This window comes from Eleutherodactylus coqui, chromosome 9 (genome assembly GCF_035609145.1).
Source record: "Eleutherodactylus coqui strain aEleCoq1 chromosome 9, aEleCoq1.hap1, whole genome shotgun sequence".
Taxonomy (NCBI): Eukaryota; Metazoa; Chordata; class Amphibia; order Anura; family Eleutherodactylidae; genus Eleutherodactylus; species Eleutherodactylus coqui.
The window spans coordinates 132,707,993-132,735,449 of NC_089845.1; the positions used below are offsets into that span (position 1 = coordinate 132,707,993).

The 27,457-nt window shown below is 46.3% G+C and overlaps 1 protein-coding gene across 1 annotated transcript; it reads left to right on the plus strand.

The window, feature by feature from the left end:
* Positions 1 to 1,013: 1,013 nt before the first annotated feature.
* On the plus strand, positions 1,014 to 27,457 carry RAD21 (RAD21 cohesin complex component). Its single transcript, XM_066578523.1, has 14 exons — positions 1,014 to 1,167; positions 8,890 to 9,052; positions 9,136 to 9,265; positions 10,893 to 10,992; positions 11,121 to 11,227; positions 12,492 to 12,695; positions 13,902 to 14,030; positions 14,117 to 14,239; positions 14,377 to 14,600; positions 17,088 to 17,235; positions 18,027 to 18,187; positions 18,346 to 18,483; positions 20,511 to 20,594; positions 22,425 to 27,457. The coding sequence occupies exons 2-14, from the start codon at positions 8,909 to 8,911 to the stop codon at positions 22,614 to 22,616; spliced, it is 1,884 nt and encodes a 627-aa protein (XP_066434620.1). The 5' UTR covers positions 1,014 to 1,167; positions 8,890 to 8,908; the 3' UTR covers positions 22,617 to 27,457.

The window sequence follows — 27,457 nt, forward strand, 5'->3', positions numbered from 1 at the left end:
GCACTTATAGAGCCCATGTAATACGATCGAAACGTACGGTTGTGTAAGCGCGGCCTTCACAAGATGGACTTAGTCCGCACGGACATTAGTGCGTCACGGTGTTATCCCTACGGGGTTTGATTCACGCACCTGTTAAAATCTGCGTCTTTTCTTAAAAGCCGTAAGATTAAATTCTGCAGTGGAGACGGTTACTACTGTGGAATTAGGGCCGGCTCACACACCGGCGGATTTGAATTGCGGATTCCGCGTGGACGATACATGGTAATATGTGGGCATTGACATTCCCCGGTTCGCTCAGACGTCCCGGTAGGAATTACAGATTCCGCGAGCAGAAGAAAAATTACAGCATGCCCTATTTTAGCGCGGATGACCTCCATTGAAGTCTATGGCTATGAGTTATCCGCAGTGCATACGCAATTCTTAACATTGCATATGACCGGCGGAACCACTCGCAACTTCATGGGAAAATAGATAGAAAAGCCGGCGGGAGGGGAGAGAGATCTTTCTTCTGCGCAGATGATACACAATGCATTGTGAAAAACCGCGTGCATCTGCGATCTGCCGCGACAATTTGCAATTACTTTCCGTGAATGATCGCAGGTCTTCCGTATGCAGGACCCGGCCCGTTTGTGCGACGCTGGACTAAGACTATCCGGCGGTTTTGTTTGGTGGATTTCTACCATATGGGAGATGTAATTCTGCAGCTAAAACCTGCGAAAAAAACGCAAAAAATGAGAAATTACGCAGATTGCATTCTGCAATTAAAAACACAACAAGTTCACATCAGCCCTGCGCCCTATTCCGCCCCATGTGACAGCCCCTAATAATCCAATTTATTATCTAGTAATATGTAAACCTCCCACCACAATAAACCCTCCTCTAGTCCTCATATCATTTCCTGCACCAAGATGGCGGCTTCTTCCCGACAAAGCCCCTCCCCCTGACGTCAGACGCACGCCGCCGCTCTGGCCCGTCTTCCGCTCCTCTCTATGGTGGCGGCCTGTGTTATTTCATCAGTAAACATCCTGCGGATTTGAACGCGCTGTTTGGGCGGCAGGAAGGGGCGCGGCCGCCATCTTGTTTGTTTGAGTGCGGACCTGGCAGCGGCTGAGAGGCCGGAGCAGAGCGGCGGCCGCCTGAGCGGAGACCGGAGGGCAGCACACGGCGGTGAGTGTCCGAGGGGGGCAAGGAGCGCGGACGGGAGCGGCTGAGGCGCCGCCTTGTGGCCGGAGTCCTCCCGGAGGGGGATCTCCAACATGGCGGGCCGGAGGAGGAGGCCGCAGCCGGATCCTCGGCGTCTCGTACCGCCATACGTCACCTATATGCCGGCTGTGAGCGGGCGGGGTGCCCCCCTGCCGGCTGTAGGGGGCGCTGCGGCCTCTCCGTCGTGCGGGTTCAGGCCCGGGCTTGTCCTGCAGAGCCGCCGTGTGTGTGAGGCCGCTAGTCCCCGTGCACTGGCTGATAGCAGAGAGCAGTAGCCTGCTTGCCCGCTGAGGGGGTGTACTCTGGTTTGGGCTGTGATCTGTGCCCGTTCGCTGCCCGCCGCTCGCCGTTACATCCTGGATGCAGTGTTTTTGCGCGCGTTAAAAATAAATTGCAGGAAGTGATCCTTTTTCCTCGCGGTCGTGTGGCGACGTGCAGCGGATGTCCCCGGCGCTGCGTCATGGGGGCTCTGTGGGCATTAGTGCCGGATTACGGCCGGAGATCCAGGCGGAAATACCTTCTTAATTTATTTTTTTTAAAATGCGTTAAATAGCGCATTCCGCAGATCGCCGCCGTTCGGCCGTATTGTTTGTAAATAAACACGTGTACGTGCCGCGGCGCAGGAATACGCCTTAACAGACGGGCCGGATAGTTCAGTGTTCTGCGCAGTGCGGGCCGTGAACAACGCACTTTGTGCTGAGCGGTTTTTTCTCGTCTGTGCGTCCATTTTCCCAGCTGTGTTTTTGTTTTCCGCGTGCGCTCGCAGGCGCCGCCGGGGGTGCGGATTGGATTTTTTTTTTATAATTCTCATGTCCGCGTGTTACGTGTGCGACGCACGGCTGTCTGATGGCGCTCATGGCCTCCTGTTGGTCGTGTAGACGTGGAAGACTAATAGATGGCGGCTCGCTGTTACACGGCGCACCGTGAGCGCCATACATGGGGGCGGCGGTTACATACACATCCCTCGCTATGAAACCGATCGGGGAAGGAGAAAAAGGCCGCACTGCGTCCGTGAGATACGCGGTAATAGAGCGCACACCGCCGTCACGGTCACCGCCGCAGACCCGCTGCTTAGAAGTACCAGTAATATGCTGCAGGTTCTGCGGACTGGAGGTCAGAGGTCGGCTGCGCTCGGGCGGATTTGGATTGTGGAATCCATGATTGTCACCCATGCGGTGATCTGCGACGTTCCATGTTCATCAGCAGGGATGGAGCATTGCTGTCGCTCCCCGGCGCTCCCCGGCGGATGGTTGCTGGGATTACTGCTTGCTGGGGGGGAAACGCGTTTCTTGCGGTTTCCGTGTGGGCGGCCCCCATTGCAGTCAGTGTGATCTGACCGGCGGCCGTCCGCCATTGGTGTTGTGGGAAGGTCGCGGATTCTGCATCACCTGGCACGGAATTAGGGAAATCTGTACTGCGCACGAGCGCCAGCGAGCCACCCGGACCGCCGCGTACAGGATATACAAGTCCGTGCCACCGGCCTGAGTGTTACACATCAACGTACACCCGTGTCATTACCCATCTACTGCGGGCAGCGGGTACGCCTGAGAGCGGCTGCAGGGGCGCTCCGCACGTGGGGGTTCTCCGTATTTTACAGACCCATTGAAGTAAAATGATGTTTTCAGATGCCCTTTTACACGTAAACACTTGGCAGTGAGTCGTGTTCTGGTCCGTATCACAGCCGGGCCCGCCTGTATGGGGGGCGCAGGAGAACCTGCAGGATTGGTTTTGTTTTTCTCCCACTCACTTGACTGTTGGGTTGGGGAGGGTGGGGGTGAGGGGCATCAGCTGAGCCGCTGTGTTGTTTGTGAATAACCTGGTGAATAGGTGTAAAGAGGGCGCGGGCAGGGGGTTACTGCACTCCTATACCACCCAAGATTACATGCGCACGTGTGATGACCTGTGCCACTGACGGAGCGCCCAGAGGTGTTACTGTACAGCCGTGCAATGAGACTGGTGCCACCTACAGAGGGCCCGGAAGTGTTACTGTACAGCGTGACGATGAGACCCGTGCCACCTACAGAGGGCCCGGAGGTGTTGCTGTACAGCGTGACGATGAGACCCGTGCCACCTACAGGGCGCCCAAAAGTGTTACTGTACAGTGTGACGATGAGACCCGTGCCACCTACAGAGGGCCCAGAGGTGTTACTGTACAGCGTGACGATGGGACCTGTGCCACCCACGGAGCACCCAGAAGTGTTACTGCACAGCGTGAGGATGAGATCCGTGCCATCTACGGAGCGCCCAGAGGTGTTGTACAGTGTGAGGATGAGATACGTGCCACCTACGGAGCGCCCAGAAGTTACTGTACAGCGTGAGGATGAGACCCGTGCCACCCACGGAGCGCCCAGAAGTGTTACTGTACAGCGTGAAGATGAGACCCGTGCCACCTACAGAGGGCCCAGAGGTGTTACTGTACAGCGTGAGGATGAGACCCGTGCCACCCACGGAGCACCCAGAAGTGTTACAGTACAGTGTGAGGATGAGACCCGTGCCACCTACAGAGCACCCACAAGTGTTACTGTACAGCGTGACGATGAGACCCGTGCCACCTACGGAGCGCCCAGAGGTGTTACTATACAGCGTGAGGATGAGACCCGTGCCACCTACGGAGCACCCACAAGTGTTACTGTACAGCGTGAGGATGAGATCCGTGCCATCTACGGAGTGCCCAGAGGTGTTACTATACAGTGTGACGATGAGACCCGTGCCGCCTACAGGGGGCCCACAAGTGTTACTGTCCTGCTGACTTCCGGGGGGTTGCGTAGTGCGCAGCATGTGACCGCCCTTCCTGCAGTCTCCTCATGGGATAGCGAAGTGAGCCGTTCAGCGCAGACTTGTGTGAATGTAAAGCTGTACATTTCCACAGATTTAACCCTTTAATAACTTTTTTTTCCATTTTTGGTATTTCTTCACTTCCAAAAAATCATCAGTTCTGTTTCCCTCGCCGCCATCTTCATTTTTGTGGGATGAAATGTAGTTTCCAATAACGTATGCACTGGAAGATGAAGTGACATGGGAAGGGGGGGTCCTCTGTCTTTTGGGGGTCTTGTTTTTTATGATCACCCTCTGGCAAAAATGCCAACCTCATTCTTTAGTAGGATTGATGCCAAGTGTGTGTGATATAATAGAAACATGTATATTGTATTTTTTGACTAGTACTTAAAAAAACAAACCCTCCTGCTGACCTCTGACTATTTCTGTCGGCGGGGGGGGGGCTCACTTTTTGCGGAATGTCCTGTAGTTTCTATTTATAGCAAACAACTTTTGTTTTCTTAGCACAGGTAGCCAACAACAAGCGCAGTGCTGTCGTCTGACCACCCTGCACCACAAATAATGCTTGTTGGGATCGGACTCTGTGATGCCAAATATATTTTGGGGGCTTTTTGTTTTGATGATTTTTTTTTTTTTTTTTAAATCCCCTTACCACCCTTGTGTTTGATCACTTCTACCATAAACCTGTCCGTCTAACCTGTTTATAGGGAAGCAGCAGCCTAAAGTCTCTCCTGTAGGAGAACAATTACAGGTCAGATATTTAAATCTCTTCTCTAAATGTGTCCAAGGGGGGAGGGGCCTGTGATTACCTGCTCTCTACTCCAGGCTTTCTTGGGATGTTGTAGCGCACAACATAAGGCCAGTGCCACTGGTGTTGCATCTGTAATACGGAGGTGCGGGTCTGATGACCCAAGCACAGGAGGGTGTGTTGCTCTGAGTTGGGTTTGGGAGGGCGTCTGTGAGCCCGGGACTCACAAAGTGGCATCCAAGATACAGTGCTGTGTCCCTAGGCTGACCATCAGTCGGTGTTTGTCCATGGTAGTCACTTGTGGTATACGGCTGCATCCCACCCCCCTCATATAAGTGTGCGCCTCCCCCACAGAAGCTAAGGGTTCTGTACACTGGGACTGTCAGTTTTCCTGCTGCCTGCAGAAGTGTAACCAGCGCCTTCTGCAGTCCGTGACAGTTATCTTTCTAAGGCCGCCTGCACACAGGCGGGTAGTGTTCTGGCCCTGGCAGCAGCGACATCCGTATCTACCTGCTTTCTCTTTCCTGTACTGTGGATGGTCGGCACGGCTCACCATCAGACGTGCAGTACAGATTTTTTTTTTCTTTAACGTTTTTTCCGGCGGCGTCGCTGTCAATTGTGCGCGAGGCGCAGAGCAGAGTGGAGCATGCTGGGACTTTTATTTATTTTATTTTAAACCCCTTAGTGACGGAGCCAAATTTTGCAAATCTGACGTCCCTTTACCATAACTCTGTACAGGTTTTGCATAGCCCAGTGATTCTGATATTGTTTTTTCCCCATATCTGGACCGGTTCAGAATTTATGAATATTTTTTAAAAGCCCCAAAATTGAGAGTTTTGGAAAAAATAATTTTTCACACTTTCAATTGCAATATGTCAAATATGTGCAGATATACTGTACAAATCTTTAAGCTATATCTTTCCATCTGTTTATTCTGGACGCACGTTGGAAAATAGAGCATGCTATGATTTTTTGTTCCGCCCGTGGAATACGCAATTTGTACCAGTGAGTGTGAAGGAAAAGTCGAAAATTCATGCTTTTCAGTGCCCATGTTTTACTACGCGTCGTCCGCACAGACGCCGGTCGTGGAATCTGTACTTCAAATCCATCCGTGTGAGAGCGGCCCTAGTCGCTGCCCTGGTGGACAGCACTGGTTAATAAAGCGGGTGGAGTATCTTAACATGGAGGGCGGTTACGGAGCCACTGGAAGCGCACTGAATCTCATTGGCCGTATTGTTCTATAGGGGTTTCGCATTGAACGCCCTCCATGTGCAATACGTGTGGTGCTTTAATACGCAACATGGCGATGAGAGAGCGCGTGGCATTAGTCACACCACACCCGGCAGCATGAAAGAGATACGCCGCCACGCACAGTCCGCAACCACTACCATACACAGCAATGGCCGTCTCTCAAAGCGGTGGAACGATGCATGCTGCGTCTTGCGCATACAGCCATGGCAATAAGCTCTCACAAGTGTATCTTGCAGGCTGTGAGATACACGCATGTAGCCTGTATGCCGTAATGTTGTGTACGGGCTGTTGGCCGCCCATCGCCATGCATTATCTGGGCGTATATGCATAGGTAATACGAGCCAAGGTAGAACATGCTGAGGTTGTGTGAGCTGCAACATGGCTGCCTATGCAATATTGGTGCAGCATATGACGCACGCAATATACAATTGACGGCGCTAATGATGTATACTAATACCCCATATGCATCAGGCGGTCAGTCGCTGCTGTGGCCATCCAGAGGGGGCGCTTTATATGTCTGCAGTCATGTGGGCTTCCAAAAAAACTTTATTAACATTTCTGGAAAGGCAAATAGGAATATCGGTGTAGGAGGTTCCAACGGGATTGTACATCACTTGTTTTGGGCAAATGCCGGGGCGATGCGCCCCACGGGAGGTGTGACCATGTATCGCACACCTGAAGTATAAACTCACTGTACCTAGAAGCAATTCATGTCACTGGTTACAAATGTCAGGTGATGGTAAATATCCCTCATGTTGGCACTTGTTACCCCGCTGGCGGTTCTACCCGCCGCTCACATGAGGCTTCTAGCCGTGTACTTGTCCCTAGGGCCCTTGTAGATGGAACGATTCAGCATGCGAACAAGCGAATGATGCTGGAGTCGTTTGTGTATGCAGGCAGACGCATCGCTAATTGTTCTTAATCACTTAACAGAACAAACGAGCCAATGATCTCCATGCTGGCATGAGATAAGCCACTTGTTGGGTCGTTGGAAATCTGAATGATCTAGTGCTTGGGGGGTTTCTATAAATGATCGTTCTATCTAAAGCCTCCATGCTGCTAACAACCTGTGGTGGATCAGTGTAAGATACGAGAACCTCAAGCGCTGTATGGCGATGCTGACCCAAATAAAATCCATTTAATGATGACTCGCAGGGCATCCGCTGCGGAAATCTGCATCCGCGGACAGAGCCCTCCGTCACAGGTTACAGCCAATCTTGGCCACAGCAGTCAAGGAGTTTACAAGTACTCCAGTATCTTCAGCATGTGTCTCTGCATAAGCCCAAGGAACTATTTTTGTGCATCTGCCAACAGCCCAATCAACTTGCTTTAGGTGGTCCCTGTTCTGACCTGTATCCCCTCACAATAGCGCCTGTACCTTCCCTTCAGGTCCAGGCGGTCTTCACTCCTGCCGGTCTCCACACACGCACCCTGGAGATAATCCTGCAGTATTGAGGTGCTGTACGCTCCATCAGTGGGGTAGGAACAGATAAATTGCTAACCGCTCTGCTCAACACACTCTAATCTGACCCGAACAGGAAGTGCATGGTCTTGTGTAACCTCCCCTTCCAGAAGCTTCTAGGATCTTCTGGCTCAACCTCTCCTGTCAATCAGGGCTAAGCTAACACAGGGTCTGACCAATAGAAGGGGAGTCTCCAGTCTCTAAGTCACAGGGGATACAGACATATGATCAACTACAGTACAGTAAATGCACATGGTGACGGTCTCCCTGAGATGTCAGTAGTGCCGGTACCTGGTCGCTACACTTCTGCCATTTATGAACGACTGCCGGTTACAGTGAGTGGTAGCGGACAACCGGAAACCATCTCTGGCGCGCTCCGCCTCCATTCGCTGAGCGATTATTGCTAGGACGGTTGTCTAGTACAAGTGTAAATCTACCTGCACTACGCATCTTACGTTCACAACATGGGGGTTTAATTCCTAAAAATGATGAAAATCCAGGCCGTCGCCTCCTTTGGCCCTAAGGTGCGTGGACGCGTCCTAGAGGAGCTCCGTGCGGATGTTCACCTTATAAGTCTCTGATCGGCAGCTGTATGAGGCCACAACTGTGCAGCTCCCCTTCTGCTTTCTGTACACGGGTGTCCTTGCATAACGCCCAAATGCTCCTATTTGGCTGTTCTCATACGGCGTTGGGGTCAGCTCAGGGTTTCCAGCTCTCTGCCCTATTTTTAGAGGAAACTGAAATAAAGCTGAAAAACCATATATTTTTATTTCCCTGGGGCTGAAGGAAAGACCTGATCACTCGCTGCTCTCTCCGCCGTCCCATTGAAAGTGAATGGACCGTTAACGTGCTTGTGTGACAGCGCTTCATTCAGTCTCCTCACTGCAAGGGGTGCAGGACGGGAGACCCCTCTTAGGGTAACTTTCCGATACAACCCTTTAAGACTCTTCTCTACAGACGGGGCAGGGGCTAAAGGAACATTTAATGCACTGAATGTTTGTTCATTGCTATGGCGCATTGTAGTTTGCTGGGCAATGCAACTGATATAAGCACTCTGCAGTATCGGTATGGCACACCGCGCCAATCATGTCTGAAAGTTAATAAATTGATGCAATTTTTTTCTAACATGTAATTTGTGCATTGTAAGGCTGCGGTCACATGGCGGATTTGCCGAGGAATTTCGCTGTGGCAAATCTGGCTGCGGCTGCTAATCCTGGGATTGGCTAGCCATGTGGATGAGATTTGGCAAAAATCTCGTCCACACGTGGTGGACAATCCATCGTGGCAAAGCCGTCGCTGTGGCACGTATTCCTGGGACTCAATATGCAATTTTGTAATTACATAAAAGTTGCTCCCAAGACTGCTGCCCAAATCTGTTTTATGCCAGAAATAGTAGTGTTACTGTAGTCGTCTGCGCGCTTGCTAACTCTCTTACTTCATTGTCTTTCAGGTAACTAAAGAGTCAGAAAATGTTTTACGCACACTTTGTTCTGAGCAAGAGGGGGCCGCTAGCCAAAATCTGGCTGGCGGCCCACTGGGACAAGAAGCTGACGAAGGCCCACGTGTTTGAGTGCAACCTGGAGAGCAGCGTGGAGAGCATCATTTCACCCAAGGTAACCGATCCGTTCACTGCGGTGACTCGGCTGCGTATAAACCAGCTCTGTCGGCCTCCTGTAACCGGTCCCTGTCATTCTAGGTGAAGATGGCTCTACGGACTTCTGGGCATCTTCTTCTGGGCGTCGTGAGAATCTATCACAGGAAGGCCAAGTACCTCCTTGCCGACTGTAATGAAGCTTTTATCAAAATAAAGATGGCTTTTCGCCCTGGTGAGTAATGGCTCGCTGCCGGATTTCGTAATCTGTTTATCTCAAAGCAATTTTCCAGCAGAGTAAAGGAGTCCTTCTTGAAGCGTTACCATCACACCGATTGATGAGACCATGTTGTGTTTTTTGTTTTGTTTTTCTGTCCACAATTAAATGCCCGGCGTCCCATCTATCTCCCGAGCGCCCTGCTCCTGTGAAATGACATTTTACGTTATCGCCACAGAGCAGGATGCTTGATGTGGAGCGCACAGCCGATAAGATTCAGCAACTAAGTGATCCTTTCAGACATTTAGACTTCAATTTGTGTAAGATTTGTATCTGCAGTTATCATAATTTAGGGTGGCATGTAATCACAGCTTCAGATCAGGAACTGGACGAGCGCCTGGGACCGCAGTTCACAACCTCCTTGCTGGCTGGTCTTAAATGGACAGAAAGATGAAGAAGAAACTATAAAACATAGTTTACATCTGAAACCGGGTTCACATTTTTATCAGTTTAATGGATCGGTTTCATCTCTTTCAAGGTGTAAAAAACTGATGTCTAACTGAAGCGCACAGATCATATATATCTTGACGGGTCTGTCAAAAAATGGATAGATGGGGTCCTTGTACACAAGCTGTTGGGCTCGTCCCAGTGATACTTCTGTGCTGTTACTCAACAGTGAGCATCACTGGCATTGCTCACAGGGCTACCAGAATGGAAGCAGAGGCAGGCAGGGAGTTTTCTTCCACCCGCCTGCATTCACACTAAGCAAACGGTTGTTCAGAAGTGACTGCTGTTTACACTGAATGCCACGTTCTGTTTTCTGGATACTGAAACGTTTTTGTTCAGTCGCCGCAGCGTTTACACAGGAATCTAAATGAATTATCCTGTTATATGGCTGTTTGCACTGGATTCTTATCCTTTGCGATAAGGTTTTTAAAGTTCAACAGGTTTTTGTTTTCTTTTTTTGTTTTGCTGCTTTACAATCTATTTTACAATCGCAGGCGGTGTGGTGGTTCTGTTGAACGGAAATCAAACAGAATAATTTCTATTTTTGTACGCCCCCTTCCCTGAGTACAATATATAACAAACTCCATTCCATCGATGTGGTGGTTTTCTCCTCGCTCCCTATGGCCCCATTCACACGGGTGTATTTGCTCTGTGTTACGCGTGTAATACAGACACCATAAACAACATTGATTTTCATTGGAGTAGTCAGACTGGTGACTATCAGAGCATTTCCTATTTTGAACTGTAGCATTTACTTTGTGGTTTTTGCTTTTGTGTTTTCTAACGGGCGGGTACAGATAACTTTATTTTTTTTTGCAAAAAATATACCAGTGAGTGCAAATTCTGATGAAATGCGATAGATGAATCCATATTTTACTCACTTTCCATATATTATAACTGGTATTTTTTTCATCAAATACTGAAAAGAGTAGAGTATGTTTGGCTTTAAAAACTCTGCAATGAAAAATATATAGAGATTTTCACTCACTCCGTATAACACTTCACAAAGCACAGACCAAATAGAGATTAGAAATACTCATCTGAAAAGCTGCCTGTGTGACAGGAGCCTCGCAAATTTTTGGTTTTCTAGTCAGAGGTATCTCACTCACATTAAATAACCCTAATACTTCTATTGTAGGTGTGGTGGACTTACCGGAGGAGAATCGTGAAGCTGCGTACAATGCCATCACACTGCCGGAGGAGTTCCATGATTTTGATCAGCCTCTGCCAGATCTTGAGTAAGCAGTATTGTTGGTTGATCAGCGGTGGAGACTCGTCACTGTTATCCTTTCAAGTATATTCTCAATCCTGACTACTTTGTCGGTGGCGGAAAAGTGACCTTATTTTTCCCTCCCCTTCTCCTAAGTGACATTGATGTGGCCCAGCAGTTCAGCCTGAACCAGAGTCGGGTGGAAGAAATCACCATGAGGGAAGAGGTTGGAAATATCAACATTCTGCAAGACAATGATTTTGGTATGTGACGACTTTTCTCTTCCCCACCTCTAATGCTACTTTGGGTTGTGTGCCAGAGCAAGAATGATACAAAAGCCACAGCAATTCTGGTAAATGCATGAAGTGTGAAGGTTTCTCTTCTAATATATAACTCCTCCTTTTATAAAGGGTAATGTTTAGTATGTACATATACTACAGAATACCTTTTATTTTTTACTTTAAAAGGGTTTTTTTATTAGAAGATAAATCAATACTTGCCTATTCCTCCCCAGTCAGTCGTCTTACTGCATCTTCTCCTCACCTATCTTCTCCTGGCTCCTCCAGTCCCTTTGGTCACCTCACCTCCAGATCCTCTTCTTCCTGTTTTGGAGCGCCCCTTAGCAGCAGTTTACTTCCTTCAGAGCAGTGAATGCTACAAGTGACGTAGCTTTCACTGCCTAGCAGAGAATGCCAAAACATCGGCAGCCCACTTTAGAGTGCACATGAGCGATAGCTCGCTGTTAGTGTTTGATTATAGTATTAGCCAGATTTCGTGCATGTGCATTCACGCTAAAGCAGGCTGCCGAGAATTCAGCATTCCTTGCTATCCAGTGACGTAGCATACACTGCCCTGCAAGAAGCAGAATGCTGGCAATGTATGCTTCGTCACAGGAAGAGGAGGATCCGGCCGGCTGGGGTTGACGTGACCCGGGGGACTGGAGGAGCCAGGAGAAGATCAGGGAGGTGAAGATCTGGTAAGGAGACTGTCTGGGGAGGAATGGGGAAGTATAGAAATGTGTGTTTTGGTTTTTTAGACAGAACCCCTTTAAGCAGTTGTAGTAGTATTACAGGTTACCCCCTATCGACAGGATAGGGGATAAGTTGCTGATTAGTGGGGGTCTCACCACTGACAACCGAGGTCTTGTGTCCACCTCTTGTGACTGCAGGGATGCTTCTACCAGCTGCAGTGAAGTCGGTGAATGGAGCTAATGCAATCCCTGAGTGCTTGTTGCTCGGCTAACTCCGCAGTCCCGTAGAGATTAAACGGAGTGGCAGCTCACTTGGGAGACTGTTGTGCCATTCCTTCTCACTCCGGGGGTTGCTATGAGAGGGACACTGGATCACCAGTTCTCAGAATTGGTAATGGGATTGTAATTCTGGTACAACCCCCACAAGGGCTAACAGATGAAAATGGCTCATTATTACTACAATCCACTATTCTTTGATCCCAGAAACTATTTAGCATTTTGCAGCCCTTTCTGCGCTGTATGTTTATTTCTGTAGTAATGATATATGAATATTCCAGGTGACTTTGGCATGGATGATCGAGAGATGATGCGGGAAGGCAGTGCGTTCGAGGATGACATGTTGGTCAGCACCAGTGCCTCGAACCTCTTATTGGAGCCTGAACAGAACGCTAGTCAGCTGAATGAGAAGACCAACCACCTGGAGTATGATGAGCAGTATAAAGACGACAACTTTGGAGAGGGCAACGATGGTGGCATATTGGGTATGGACCTGCGCTTGTGGCTTACAAACGTGATAATAGTAGTTGTCATAAGTAACAATGTAAATGAAAGGGGCTCTTCAGGACTCCGCATCCTCGGGATGACAAATTAGGATGGGGTCTTACTTCTGGCAACCTCAGCTGATTGAAGAGACTACAGCGAGCAGGCTGTTCCTTGTTTTTAGTGCTTTTTTTTTTTCTTTTTTAACTTTCAGGCACATCTCTGTACATTATGTCGTGGCTGCGGCTTGTACTTCAGCTCGGTGCAACTTGGACCTATTTTTCAAGGGAATTTGTCATCAGAATAGGAGTTACTGTATAAATAAAGTTTTTGCTAAACCTATTTTCAAAATTTTGGTACCACAGTCTAGATTTAAAAAAAAAAAAAAAAGGCAGAAAATCCTGCAGTTGTCACACTGACCGCTGAGGTGAATAGTCTGACACTTCCTGTTCTGTAAAGAGAACTTCTCACTATCACGACAGGCAGGATCATGACAGATAACACCTGTATATAGTTAACATAGGATTCACAATAGGTGATCACAGCTCACCTCCTCCCCCTCTGGATAATGATATCTGCACAGGTCACAGAGCATCACTAGAACACTCACATAGAAGTCATTGGGTCAGCTCCTGTCCATTGTGTGAATGGTCCATACTCTCTATTGTAAATCTCTAAATGATGATGCAAAGCCTATCTCTGCAGTAAAGACAAGATGGCTCCCTTCATAGTCCTGTTCAAACAATAGAATAAAAAAAATCTACAATTATAAGTTAAAACTAATTAAAAAATGGAAAATGTGTTTCTAGTTTTACTTGGTGGGGGGAAAAAAATGAAGTGGATAATAACCTTTATATAGCGCCAACATATTCCGCAGTGGATAGAATTAAGCTACAAAACCCGGTACAGTGACTACAAAGTGTATAGTGCTGGACCTTGCGACTAATGAGAGCCAATATTTTGGCGTTGGTTGGGGGTTGCAAGGAGTCAGTAAATTAAATAGCCATCCAGATGAATTTATAGCATTAGCTGTGGTGTAAGGACTTTCTCCAATGTTCTGTTTTGTTGGTTCTGCATTCCATATGTCATTTTTAGTTACTCCACTGGTAAGACACGATTGGGTTTAAACAATAACCACATTACAAACTTGTCGTATCGGCTTATTTCCACACATTCTTTATCAGAACTTTTTATTTATTTTTTGTTAGATGATAAGCTTTTGAGCAACGATGGAGGCGGCATCTTTGACGACCCACCAGCTATTCCAGAGGAAGGTGTTGCATTGCCAGTACAGCCTGCCCATGATGATGACTTGGATGATGATGATGTTGCTTCAAGTGGGTGTTGTCGTCTTAGACATGCTGTGGATGTTCACTTCACAAAGTTGCATTCGCCACTCATGTCCGTCCTAACTTTGTTTCAGTGGGTGGACCAGACAGCCCGGATTCTGTAGATCCTGTCGAACCCCTGCCAACCATGACTGACCAGACTACTTTGGTTCCCAATGAAGAGGAAGCTTTTGCACTGGAGCCTATTGACATTACAGGTGACTAACTATATGTATATGTATCTTTTACAATGTGGGCTTCAGTTTGAATGATGCAGAGTATTGGAGAACTCGCTAACTGGCAGTAACTATTCCTCTGCAAAGGTCTTTACATTTTAATTGACTTCTCATTTTAGTTAAGGAAACTAAAGCCAAGAGAAAAAGGAAGCTGATCGTTGACAGCGTTAAGGAGTTGGACAGCAAAACCATCCGTGCCCAGCTGAGCGATTACTCTGACATAGTCACCACTTTGGACCTGGCGCCTCCTACCAAGAAGCTGATGATGTGGAAGGAGACTGGTGGCGTAGAGAAGCTCTTCTCTCTGCCTGCTCAGCCTTTGTGGAATGCCCGACTTCTGAAGGTGAAGTGATCCTGTGTATTTTTTTTATTTTTCTGGATAATGTTGCCATTACCAGTTAAATTGGTGTTTATTTAAAAGGGAACCTGTCATGATGATCATGCTGCTTGACCCGCGTGCAGAATGAAATCCATACAGGCTCCCTCATTAAAGAGCTGTTTTACTGCTGCCAGGGAGGAGTGGGACGACTCAACCTCGAAGCCTATTGACGCTCCGCTATCTTAAACCAATCCCTTTCATGGCTAATACAATCCCCAAAAATGAGCGGTCCTCTCCTGGAAACGGAAATAAATGAAACCAGATCCTTGTCCTCCCTACTATACACAGAAATATTAACAGCCTCTACAGGCTTAAATCCACAAAAAAGATGCCATATGTTGAGCTGGGATAGAGATTTGGGGGAAACGATGCCTATGGAAAAATGGTTAGAACTTTTTTGAAGCACATCCTGTCCACTCACAAGCTTTCAACCAAGTGGTACTGCACCCAATCGTATTTACATTATGGATAACTATGTACTGATGTATAATGTTAGAGGGATTGTGGGAACGAGGGAACCCTTCTTCATATCTTTTGGTCTTGTAAGGTGTTGGCTGTTTTCTGAAAGGAGGTATACAAATTAATTAGCAACATTACAAAAATTTCCAATCCCAAACTTCCTAAGACAGCCCTGCTTCTAGTAGACCTGGTTAAATCTCCCCAAACCAGCAGTGGTGTTGGACTACGTCCTCTTAGGAGCAAAGCTTTTGATTACTAGAAAATGGGAAATCCACAACTGCACCATCTATTGTGGAGCTAAAACAAGTTATATCTGAACATTGTATTTATAAAAAAAAGTGTTGGCCCTAAAAAATGCTATATCAAAGTACATTGAGGTGCGGAACCCTTGGTTTAAAACGTACCAAAATGTTGTCTTTTGTTTTTACAGTTTGCTCTATCCCTAACGTCACACACCCCACTCCCCCTTCCTGATCCCACTGTTTATTGTAAAGGTGTTCAAACCGCAGAGGTTTCATTATTGTAATTGTACCATATAATATCCATATAATCTTATGCAACACATTTTGGTAATGTGTAAACACTTTGAATATGCTAATAAAAATTATTGGAGAGGCCGATTTTACTCCAAAATGCTGCGTGGTTTCAGAGCAAACCTACTTGAAAAAGGAATCGGCAACCAGGTGACTACTCGTTGGTGCAGCTCTTCCACCCAGCTAGATAAGTCGGTCTCTCCCTAAACGCATGGGGAGAGACCTGTAAATCTAGTCATTCAGGAGGAGAGAAGCTTGCGGGGAGCTGCCGCAATGACTCTTTACCCTTTTCCCCGCCTCCTTTCTTAAACTGCTTTCTCTGAAACACTGTAGCATTTCAGAGTAAGGCCACATGGCAAATGCAATGCAAGTCGGTGATAATATGACATACATAGCACTAGCTTTTTCTGAGCTTTTCATGTATATGCTATGCGTGTTGGTGTTAAACGTACCATTTGCATTAATGTACATGAGTTTTTTCATGCCCAGATTTTAAAAAAAAATGCATGTGGTTCCAATAGTTAAAGGGGTTGTCCCGCGCCGAAACGTTTTTTTTTTTGTTTTTTTTTTAACCCCCCCCCCCACCGTTCGGCGCGAGACAACCCCGATGCAGGGGTTAAAAAAACAACCCGCACAGCGCTTACCTGAATCCCGGCGGTCCGGCGTCTTCATACTTACCTGCTGAAGATGGCCGCCGGGATCCTCTGTCTCCGTGGACCGCAGGGCTTCTGTGCGGTCCATTGCCGATTCCAGCCTCCTGATTGGCTGGAATCGGCACGTGACGGGGCGGAGCTACACGGAGCCGGCATTCTACACGAGCGGCCCCATAGAAGACTGCAGAAGACCCGGACTGCGCAAGCGCGGCTAATTTGGCCATCGGAGGGCGAAAATTAGTCGGCTCCATGGGAACGAGGACGCCAGCAACGGAGCAGGTAAGTATAAAACTTTTGATAACTTCTGTATGGCTCATAATTAATGCACAATGTACATTACAAAGTGCATTAATATGGCCATACAGAAGTGTATAGACCCACTTGCTGCCGCGGGACAACCCCTTTAATATGGTAAAAAAAAAAAGCATTGCACTGACATGCAAATCGGATGGCATGCAAACGCAGTTTATTTTTCCCCCTCATAGGAAAAATGGGTGATTCTTGAACAAGAATTGCCCAAAAATAGGACATGCTGCAACTTTTCAATCTGACTCAGTCCTAGAGAAAAATCGCTTCAGTATATGAACACACTGAAAATGAGTAGTTTTTGCCCGAGTTCTATCAATCTCACAATCGAACAGAACTTGTGTGTGAAAATCGCCCATGCAAACACAGCCCTAAGTAAAGCTGACCGCCTAACAGGACTTCATCATTTTTGTGGTGTTTGTAGCTTGATTCTCATGACCTGTTTTGGTTTAATGGAGGGGAATGCATTCTGTTCAACAAACTTGCTTTGCCCCATTTAGCTGTTCACACGATGCCTCACACCTTTGGTACCTGATGATCTGAAAAAGAGGAAAAAAGGTGGCGAAGCCGACAACTTGGATGAATTTCTTAAGGAGTTTGAAAATCCTGATGTTCCAAGAGAGGAGATGAGGCAGCAGGATGTTATCGGTATGTCTACAATGGCTTCCTATTTACTGGGTCTATATGCAAACTGCTCTTAAGTGTCTCATCAGATCTATTTCAGGAAGCTTTATTGATGTATGCCTCCGGAAGATGGCTGGAACATGTGTTACTTTACAAGGATAGATTTCCCACTGACTCCAATTGTAAAGACCTGGCTCGTTATACAGTGGAGCACCACTTAGAAAGCAGCTTCCCTATAAGTTACTGTCTGTCTGACATATCAGGCCTTGTAACGTGACTAAGAGTATATACCAAACTAGTACCCTCCCTAAGGAAAAGATGCCCATTTGCAAGCTGCTGTTTCACGGATCTTGCTGCTCATAGTAAGGTCCTAGGTGAGAGGCCTGTGACCTGTCGGAGTACTATTTTCTCCTTGTGGAGAAGACAAAGTTGACGTAGGGAGACTTCTAGGCAATGCAGTGCTCCCCTGCATGGGCTTAGAAAGTCTTCCTATGCCTACTTGGCATTCTCCACAAGAAGCCACTACCTCTCCTGGCCTACTGTATAGCAAAGCAGTCTGGTGCACTTTCCTATTTAGTATAAAGTGTCAATGTTTTACAGCCCCAACAATACCTTGAGGGCTGCTTTATGTTCCCCCAGCATATATGTCAAACGGTGTACACAGAGCCTGGCAATGAGTGTGAATATTCCAAAGTGGTAAATTGCTTAAAAACCGTGTTGGCTAATTCACTTAATTGCTGACAAGTCTACGGAGGAAGCGGGCGGGTAGTGACCATCTTAGTTTACTGTTAATGGTCCTTTCTCCTGCCATGTAGATCAGCCCATCTTGGAGGAAGCTAGTAGACTACAGGAGTCTATGATGGAGGGAAGCAGGACTCAGTTGGATGAAACCGTGATGCCACCACCAGCTCAGCCGCCCCAGCAGCAAGGCGTGAAACGCGACTCTCAACAAATGGAACCAGAGCCGCTAATTCCCGTGAGTGTGATGGGCAGTCATTGGCTGCTGCCAATATAATAGATGGAGTATTTGTATTTTTTTCCTAAACCAATATTACTGTTTTGTAGATCTGAAATCCTGTATGACTGCAAATGATATTCACTGTTTGTTATATATATATATTTTTTTATATGCAGCAAGAGCCAGAACCTCAGATAGAGATGCCTCCAGTGGAGCTCCCCCCTGAGGAACCACCAAATATCAATGATTTAATTCCTGAACTCAACCTTCTTCCTGACAAGGAAAAGGAAAAAGAGGATGAAGAGGAGGAGGAGGTACGGATTACTGTACATGAGGTGCTGAATGTAACCACTTGTAAAGGGTCGCTGTTGCTTTTTACCCTTAGCACTCTTAGCCTACATCTGTGGAGCTAGCCATAGAGTTCAGAATATAAAGTCTCTTTATTAATCGTCAGTCCCTGAGAAAGAAGCACTTTGTGCCTCCATGATTTCATCATGTCCTAGTAAATGGATAAAGCTCTATTCCCAGAGGCTCAGATGCAATCCTCTTGCAGAGATTAAATCAAATGTGCCTGTATACTAATGTATTCCTGAGATGTTCTAAGGCCGTGTCCACACGTAACGGGTGTACAGCAGCTATGAGCAGCTGAAAATCCACATTTAGCTTGCGGATTTTGACACGGATCTAACCTCCTTTTGAAGAGGTGAAATCTGCAGCATAAATTGAATACTGTAGATTGAAAATCCGCACAGCAGGTCAGTTTAATCAGGATTCTTGTCCTCATGTGGATGAGATTTTTAGAAGCATCATCCACACTGCTGGTGCTGTAAAATTCTGCACAAAATCAACTGCATTTCTGCTGGCTCTTGTACATGCTGCGGCTGATCCTCTGTAACAGCATGCTGGTCACTACTACCACGTTTCCCTGAAAGTTAAACACTGTCTTATATTAATCTTTGCCTCCAAAGAGGCAGTATCTTATTTAAGGGGGGTGTCTACCGCCAGTGTTCCGGTCCTCGCGCAGGCCTCTATCGCTGCTGCAGGCTGCCGCGTCCTCCTTCAAGCCGACAAAGCTGTTCTTTCTGGAAGCAGGGTTTAAATACCCCACCTCCATGAAGCTAATGCTCTGATTGGCTGACGCAGTGCTCGATTAACCAATCACAGCCATTCAATGACAACATAAGTCCAAGCGCTGCCTCTGAATTAGCAAGCTGAATTTTGGCGAAAAAAAACACTACAGGCCCCTAAAAGTGTGATTTAGACTTAATTTTGCAGCATTTTTGACCAATGCAATTGATCTTAATGAACGTGGCACAATCCAAAAAAAAAAAACCTCTACAAAATCTATCCTAAGGGTGAGTTCACAATAGTGGAATTCTACAATACAATCCAGGTATGACTTTCTTGCCCATGTCACTCACTGCATTGCAATTAGTGAAATGTGTGAAAATCCAGCGCCTTTCCACAACGGAGCATGCTGTGCATTTGAAAATCTGCAGCTTGACTTTTCTACTGCAGATTTCTACCGTTGTGAGTGAATGGAGTTTGTTAAAGTTATAATATTCTCTACATGGTTGCAGAATTTGGCAGTAGAATGTGACAAAACTGCATTTTGTGAACTCACTAGAGGCCCTAGCTTTGTTGGTCCCATAAGGAATTGCTGAATTATGTATTGTAGATGGTCAGGATCAATGTAGGACTAATAAAGGATATTTACAGGGAGACACTTTTATACGGTTTCTTGAATTTTGTATGTAAATTGTGATGAAAAGAACCCAAGTCGTTCACCATATCCCAATATATCGTTCGTACTGCATAGTGTTATATCCCTCTGAAGGGATTGGTCGAGCATAGAGCAGTAATATTGCTGACAGCTGCTCTAATTCGTCTCCCGGTGACTGATATTTCTCAGCGTCCTCGTCCTGTAATTGCCCCTTCACTGTCCACCACTTTGCTTTATTTGGTGCCTTCAAACTTCACTACTAACGTTAGCTATAAATTGCCGTTTTTATATATTCAACTTTTGGCGCAAGGAGTCGCCTGTATATTTGTGCTCCCAAAAGGGCCCAATGGTAATGTCGCAATCTCTCTTGCCAACCAATTAAAAACATCTGTGGTTTTTAACATCTCAATAAAAAAAATCTGCTTCGTCAAATATTTTCTCAGTGCAGAGACAGGAGACTCATTTTCTGTGTATCAGACAAGCAGGTAGTTTTAGACGAGCGCTCGGTACTCGTGAGATATTGAGAAATATGAATTCATTTTCTACTTGACTTGTTATCCTATGAATATTAATCAGGCTTCGCAGATGTTTCTCTAAGCGCTGTTATTGTTGCTGCAGGAGGAAGATACCACAGGGACCGAGCAGGACCAGGAGGAGCGACGCTGGAACAAGAGGACTCAGCAGATGCTGCACGGTCTTCAGGTACCGGCTCCTATTCCCACCCCACTCAGCGGGCAACAAACTTTTGACTTGCGAACATCATGCCAACTCTTGTGTGCTTGTAGATGTAGGAGAAGGTGTATTTCTGTAGTCTTAAGTATGGCTGAGGGAAGCACCCGCTTAACACATTTGGTGCTCGTCCTAACTTTGTCTGCATTAATATTTACATTTCTATGTCATCATTTGATCTTTGCATCTTATTAGAAATGCGCTGTGGGCTCTTGTTTTACGATGGCACGTGGGTTTTAGAGTCTTCAGGTGGCATATTGTCCAGCGGCAGCAGACGGGCTGCTCCAAAAAACTATCCAGCTGCTTACAAAACTTCGAACATCTGGTTTACTGTTCACCCCTCTAACGTTTCACAGTTCTTTGTGCCGTTAAACCAGGGGACTCTTTCACATGCGCCGTTGTGTTATGGAATGACAAATGGAATATTTCATAAATGAGCCTTTTCAGCATTTACTCCATTACTACTATGTGCATATACAAAGTGTTTATTACATTGTCAAGCTTTTGAGATTGAAAAGTCAAGTATTGCTTTCTCTATTCACCTTTCTCTGCCTTGTCTGATGGCCTTCCACCTGTCCAGCATTGCCTGTCCGATCCTGGAAGACTGCCGCGGTCATGTGAACGATGAATGGCACAGACCACTGCCATGCCTTTCAGGATTCAATGGACTGACAGTGGAGGCCATTAGGAAGGAGAGTAATCACTTTCCTTCCATTTTACACCTTATTTGCCTGCTTTAGTATGGCCCTTTCCACTGCTATGAAGAATGAATTAAGGGCTAATGCCCACGGCTGGTTTTCCGCCACGTGTAACATGGCGGAAATCAGCAGCGTTACCCGGGAGGTATTGGGTACTATTGAACCTAATAACGTAGGGAGGGGGGGTGAGGTGGGAAATGTTGGCCATTTTGTCTTAGGTGGTTGGAATTATGGCAACGGCTCAGCGTAGTCAGGCTATGCTGTTTTTGTTACTCCTGTAGAAGTCAATAGAAGGTTCGCAAACTGCACAGCGAGCCACGCAGCTTGCATAACTTCAGTTGAATTGGAAACTTTATAGCAGTGCCCGTTTCTGTAATTTTAGCCACCTTGTACTACTGGGATGGGGCAGCGGGCGTCTGAACAAGAGGTGCAGGTCCCACCTGTTACCTGCATCTGACTTTTGTGGCGTATGTCTGAGATGGGAGTATCCATTTAATATCTGACAGCTCAGTTTTGTTTGGCCTAATGCCAAGGAGTCAAAATCAAACCTCCTAGATATGTAGTCGCTTGGAATTTGCTGCTACAAAGTGTGGAAGGGGAAGTAATTATTTGCTGCTTTTCCCAGCTCTGTCCATTTAAAGTTAGGCTCTTCTATATAGAGCAGTGATGGCATATACACATGAACCGGACAACCCCTTTTCAATAGGATCCCCTGTGTGAAAATAATAAAGGTATACTTGCCGTTCTGTGGCCGCTGGGACCCGGCACTGCAGTCTTCGTGATTCTTGTGACAGATGTCACAGAAAATCGGGTAACTGTTGCCACGTCATCGCCCGTTCTCCTGGCATCGGCGCTCACATCCTCAGTGCCACGAATGTGATGCTGCAGCGTTCACATGGTTTCCTGTGACATCTGTCATAACAAACCCTGGGACCGCAGCGGGCAGTAATACTGGGTCTCAGCGGAGGGGTATGTATGTTATTTTCACACGGGGTCCTATTACAGAGGGATGTCCACTAACAGGGCAACATTAACCCTTGCCTTGATACTGACTTTGCTGTTACCATTTTCCACGTGATAAACTGTATTTTCCTCCTCTTCACAGAGAGTTCTTGCCAGAACAGGCGCAGAGTCCATCAGTTTGCTTGACCTATGTCGAAACACAAACAGGAAGCAAGCCGCAGCCAAGTTCTACAGCTTCCTCGTTCTTAAAAAGCAACAGGCGATTGAACTTACCCAGGAGGAGCCCTACAGCGACATCATCGCCACACCAGGACCAAGATTTCACGTGGTGTGATTTGGTCCTACAGCAGCCAAAGCAAGCAGCTTCACAACCCGTACCAACCTGTCTGCTGGAGCCTGCATGGCAGAGCGGTGTAATAAAAGGCTTCCCTGAATGCCATGCCGGTCAGCACCAGGTCACCTTGGTGACCTCACCCCTGGCTATTCTATGGTTTTGTTTCTTTTGGCTGGTTTAATATGTACAAAGTTGTTTTTTTTTTGTTTGTTTGTTTTTTTTCTTCATTTTCCTTCAATGTAACATCTATTTTTATGGGTTTTAAATGTGGATGGGTGAATGTGATATATATTTGGTTTAGTCACAGACTCATTTTACAATTCTCTCGAGGTTGAAACAGGTGTAGAGCAGCGAGGAAATGCCGAGGACAGCTGTGTGCAGTATCGAGCGACATAAACCTTTACAGCTAATTCTGATTTGTATGCCGCTTCCACCTCACACAATGCTCATCTGCAGAAATGGTTCTCCTCACCTATTGCAGATGTGGGGACATTCTCTTCTTTGGTCAGCTGTAACTTACAGCAGAGATATCTTTTACAAACTCTTCCTTGTGGAAGTATTTCATTTTTGCCTGCCTTTGTACTTTTTCACTAATCCTATGTAATGAGCCTTCAAGATTGGAATCTCAATGCCAGTCTTCTGCTCGTAGTTCTGTCTTTTCACCTGACTTGTCACTTTTTATAGTCACCCCTTCTGCGTTCCATGTGACTGCAGACAACTCTTTTAAATTATTTTTTCGTCCAGTTTAATAATTTTTTTAATTTAACTTGGCGCTAAACCTCAGGACACTGGAATATACACTATGCTGACGTGTGGTCTCCTGGGACCTGCAGCTGCTGAGCCTTAGGCCAGAAGCACACAATGATATCTTGGCTCCGTATTTGCATCCATAATACGCAAGTGCCTCCCTGCGTGACTACAGGCCTCCTGACCTCAACTCAAAGCATCAAATTGTTGCTCATTGTGGGTCAGAAGACCAATGGTCAGGCGGAGACACGTTTTATGTATTATGGATGCAAACACTGAGCCAAAATGTGGTAGCATGCTTCTGGCCTTTTGGGGTTTTACACACTCATCCATACTTTTGGCTCTGTGTTGGCACTGGGTCCTTAATGCCAGCTGAGTTAGTCAAAATGAGTAATAAGTCATGCAGTCCTCTGTAGAGCTTCCTGCACCTTTTGGCAATGCTTAAGAATCTGCTACTATGTGACACAACAGCCTAAGCAGAGGTATGAATTTTTTTATGAGCCTTTGCTTCTGTTGTTAGACTTTCAGTAATGGTCCTTTTAAGCAGTGCCAAAGGTGCAGGAGCTCTACAGATCCTATATGTTCTAGCATTGTCCAATCAATGCTAGCTGTGTGAGGACACCCCCCTTTGACCAGCAGAATTGTAACACCCAGTTGTCAGTTTATTCCTATTCGGGACGAATAACTGAGGAATGACGCAACAAAAACTCTCCAGAACGATTTTATGGGGAATACAAGTGTTAATCTGATGTTGGCATAGTGGGCAGGTTCCCTTTAAGGCTCTGCCGCTGAGCGCTCTGCATCCGTATATAATGAAGCTTCTGTAGTTTTAGTGCCGAGCTAAATGATCCGTGATTATTGACCTGCCGCACGATGCTTCCAGCCCACCAAACGGCCGCTCCACCGTGTGAAGACGCTCGCTGCTCTATATGCCGTTTGGGAACCGCATGGTTAAAACACAAGGCGCTGTCTTTATAGGTGGCCGTAGCTTTTTGTTTGTTTGGCCTTTTTATTGGTTTTTATTCCATTTTTGTAGTAACTGTAAAATAATCCTGTAAATATTTACACTTTTTAGTATTTTAAGGCATAAAAGGAAAACTAAATTTTGTATTTTTCTCTCGCTGCAGAAAAAGTGTAACTTTAAAATCTGTACGTTGTGTTTTTGACCATTTTTATAAGTAGACTCAAGTTGTAAGGAGATAATAGACACCCCCCCCCCCCTCCCCCCTCCGGGAGCGAATGATTTTTGGTTATACTTTACAATAACTGTCTTTGTGAGATCTGCGGATGGAACGCGTTAATCTCGGCTATAATTCACCAACACGTTATATGGACAGTGCAGGTTTCGGATCATGGCTGGCTGTTGGGTTTTTTGCCTTATATTGGCATTGGTTCTTTTGGACACCGCATCTAATTAAACAATCGCCCTGTGATTGGCTGTAGTCAGTCCGGCTTGGTCTCTGTTCCGATTCTGCGGGGTCTGCAGCTCATCACTGCGAGGGTAAACCGCTACCAGCCAAAATATTGCTAAGGAAGATGCTTCACTTGGCAATCATTCAGATGAGCGGTCGTCCGTGTAATACACGAAGCACTTGAGTCTGCCAGAATGGGAGCTTCTCTCCTAGAGCGTCCGTTCCCCCCACTTTGTTGTTCATGTGCCCTAATAGGCCAATGGACAGGTGTTGTCATCATGAGACCCCTTAAAAAATCTACCTGCGACCATGACATGGAATAGAGAATGCTTGAACATCTTTTCTTAGAGTTTAGCCTTGTAACATTCCTCTATTATCACTCCTGGAAATGTTTGGGTAAATCGACAACTTAGTGTTAATTTTCATTGTAAATGGGGAGGTTCACAACACATTTTGACTCCATCCAGTAAGTGTTTGTGTCAGGCTGTGTAGGCTCACCCTATTGACAAGGGGAATGGTAACACACAAGCTGTCAATTTATTCATGCATTTCCAGGAGTAACTACAGAGGAAGGCAGAGTAACAAGAAAAAATGCATCAGAATTGTCCAGAGAGCTTGACGAGTCCTCGGCATTCATTTAGCTCCTCGTTACTAGAATACACACTGATTAAGTCTGTCAATTATGACTCTACTGAAATGACCTGAGCACGGAGAGAAAAATACAATCTTTTACTTGTCTGCATATGTTTAGTGCCGGCTGCTTTGGGGTTGGGTCCATCCTGGCAATATGCAGTTGCATCGTGTGTAGAGCCCTTACTGATAGCCGCTCCTGTATAATGCATCATAGCCTGTGGTGGAAGCGTGGCTCTGGCTCCTATACGTATACTATATATTTATATCTGTACATTTCAGCCATTCATACTGCACACTTCTGTCTTGGTATTTTCTGCTTGTGCGTTAGAAAAAGTAGAAACCCATCAAAACTTTGTCCGCTTCGTTGAAGTAGGGCTGGTATATTTGTAGTTCATATGAGTGTTTATTCTTTAGGCCTGAGCTCTCCAGTTGCTGTGACACTAAAATTCCTAGCTTGGCCCGACAGCTGTAGGCTGCATGCTGGGGGTTGTAGTTTCAGAACGGTTGGAGGCGACCGCTTTAATGATCCTGTAACGTTTCCGTAGGATTTAAACTGATGACAAAAAGCTTTTGCATAATTTAAAGCAACCCTCCGGGTCGGGACAATCAAAGGTGGCCTCATCCCTACACGGACTACCTGATGCACGCTGCCTTCGTATGCATCGGTAGTCTAAGACATTGCACGCTGCTTTGATTGGGCAGCACTGGTGTAAATCAAAGCAGGCGTAGTGTCTTACACACTGTGCACTAGTAGGCATCATTCGTCTATCAGGTAGTCGGTGACGTGCAGCCATCTTTGATTCACCACTTTAAGGCGGCCTGTTAACAGGACCTAGTAATGCAGCATCTTTGAGTCCTATGATACTGAAAGATCACTTTTAAACCTCCCAGATCCCCTCGTAAAATCCTAGTATGAATGTGACCATGGGACAGACCTGACTCTTCAAGGTGACTGCCCATTTTAACGTAATTGTCTTTTTGTATCTTAAGACCACAAACTTTGGGCTGATTGATAGCTTTATAGCTGTCATAGACAAATGATGGTATTGGTCCTCTGCATAGACAAAGGATATTCTATCTGCCTATAGCCACCACTAGAGGGAGCTTACTGTATACATATGAGCTCCATAACATGTATACAGTATCTCTTATGCTCCCTTCCATGGCTGCTATAAGCAGCCAGATTTTTCTCACTTTTTAGAGGGGGCGTTCAAACAAACTGGGGAGCAACTAACTAGCTGATCGTTAGGGCTTCGTCTGCTGGAACTCTTCACCAATCCTAAGAACCAGAGTCTAGCATCTGCAATGAATGCAATTGCTTCTTCATTTTAATGGGATTGCTGAAGATGGTCAAGTCTAAGGGCCCCGCTATCTTACGTCCCACTGAAATGAATGAAGCGGTGGTGTGCATATACAACCAGCCAATGTATTTGTTGCAGGATGCTACAAATATGTATTCTCTGGCGCAGTGGGGGCTCCAAGGATGAGACCCTCGCCAATCAGTCCTGTAGACAGGGAATAACTTATTTTCGTGGGGCAACCCCCTTAACGCTTCTCTTTCCAGGGATTTTAGAGGTCTGTAGCTGAAAAATGGTGCTCCGACCCCTAGACCGATATTAAGCAGCACGGAATATTTTTGGACTTTTGTGGATATTCGCCTTTTCATTTTCCCCTTTTTGTGTAGCCGTTTTCCAAGTTTGCTGAGTTACAATCCGCTAGGTTATAAATGTGTTTTACTCTTTACCCCCCAACAAAAATACGTAATTGAAGATGATTTTCAGCCATTGTCTACCCCAGCCCACCATTATGTAAGAATAAAAGCTTTAAGCACGCTTTGCTCTTTTCTATTGGACGTGCCTCGGAGCCCCCCGACCCCCTTTGTATAAAGAGATTGTAGATAACGTGGATGTTCTAATTATAGAAATTAATCTTGTTACTTGTTACACAATTTGGTCGGTTTTCATTGCTTCTGGAGAATAATTGTTCCTGAATATAGTTGATATGCCGTGTTATGTATAACTTTTCTAATAAAAGCCTTGATAATCTTTA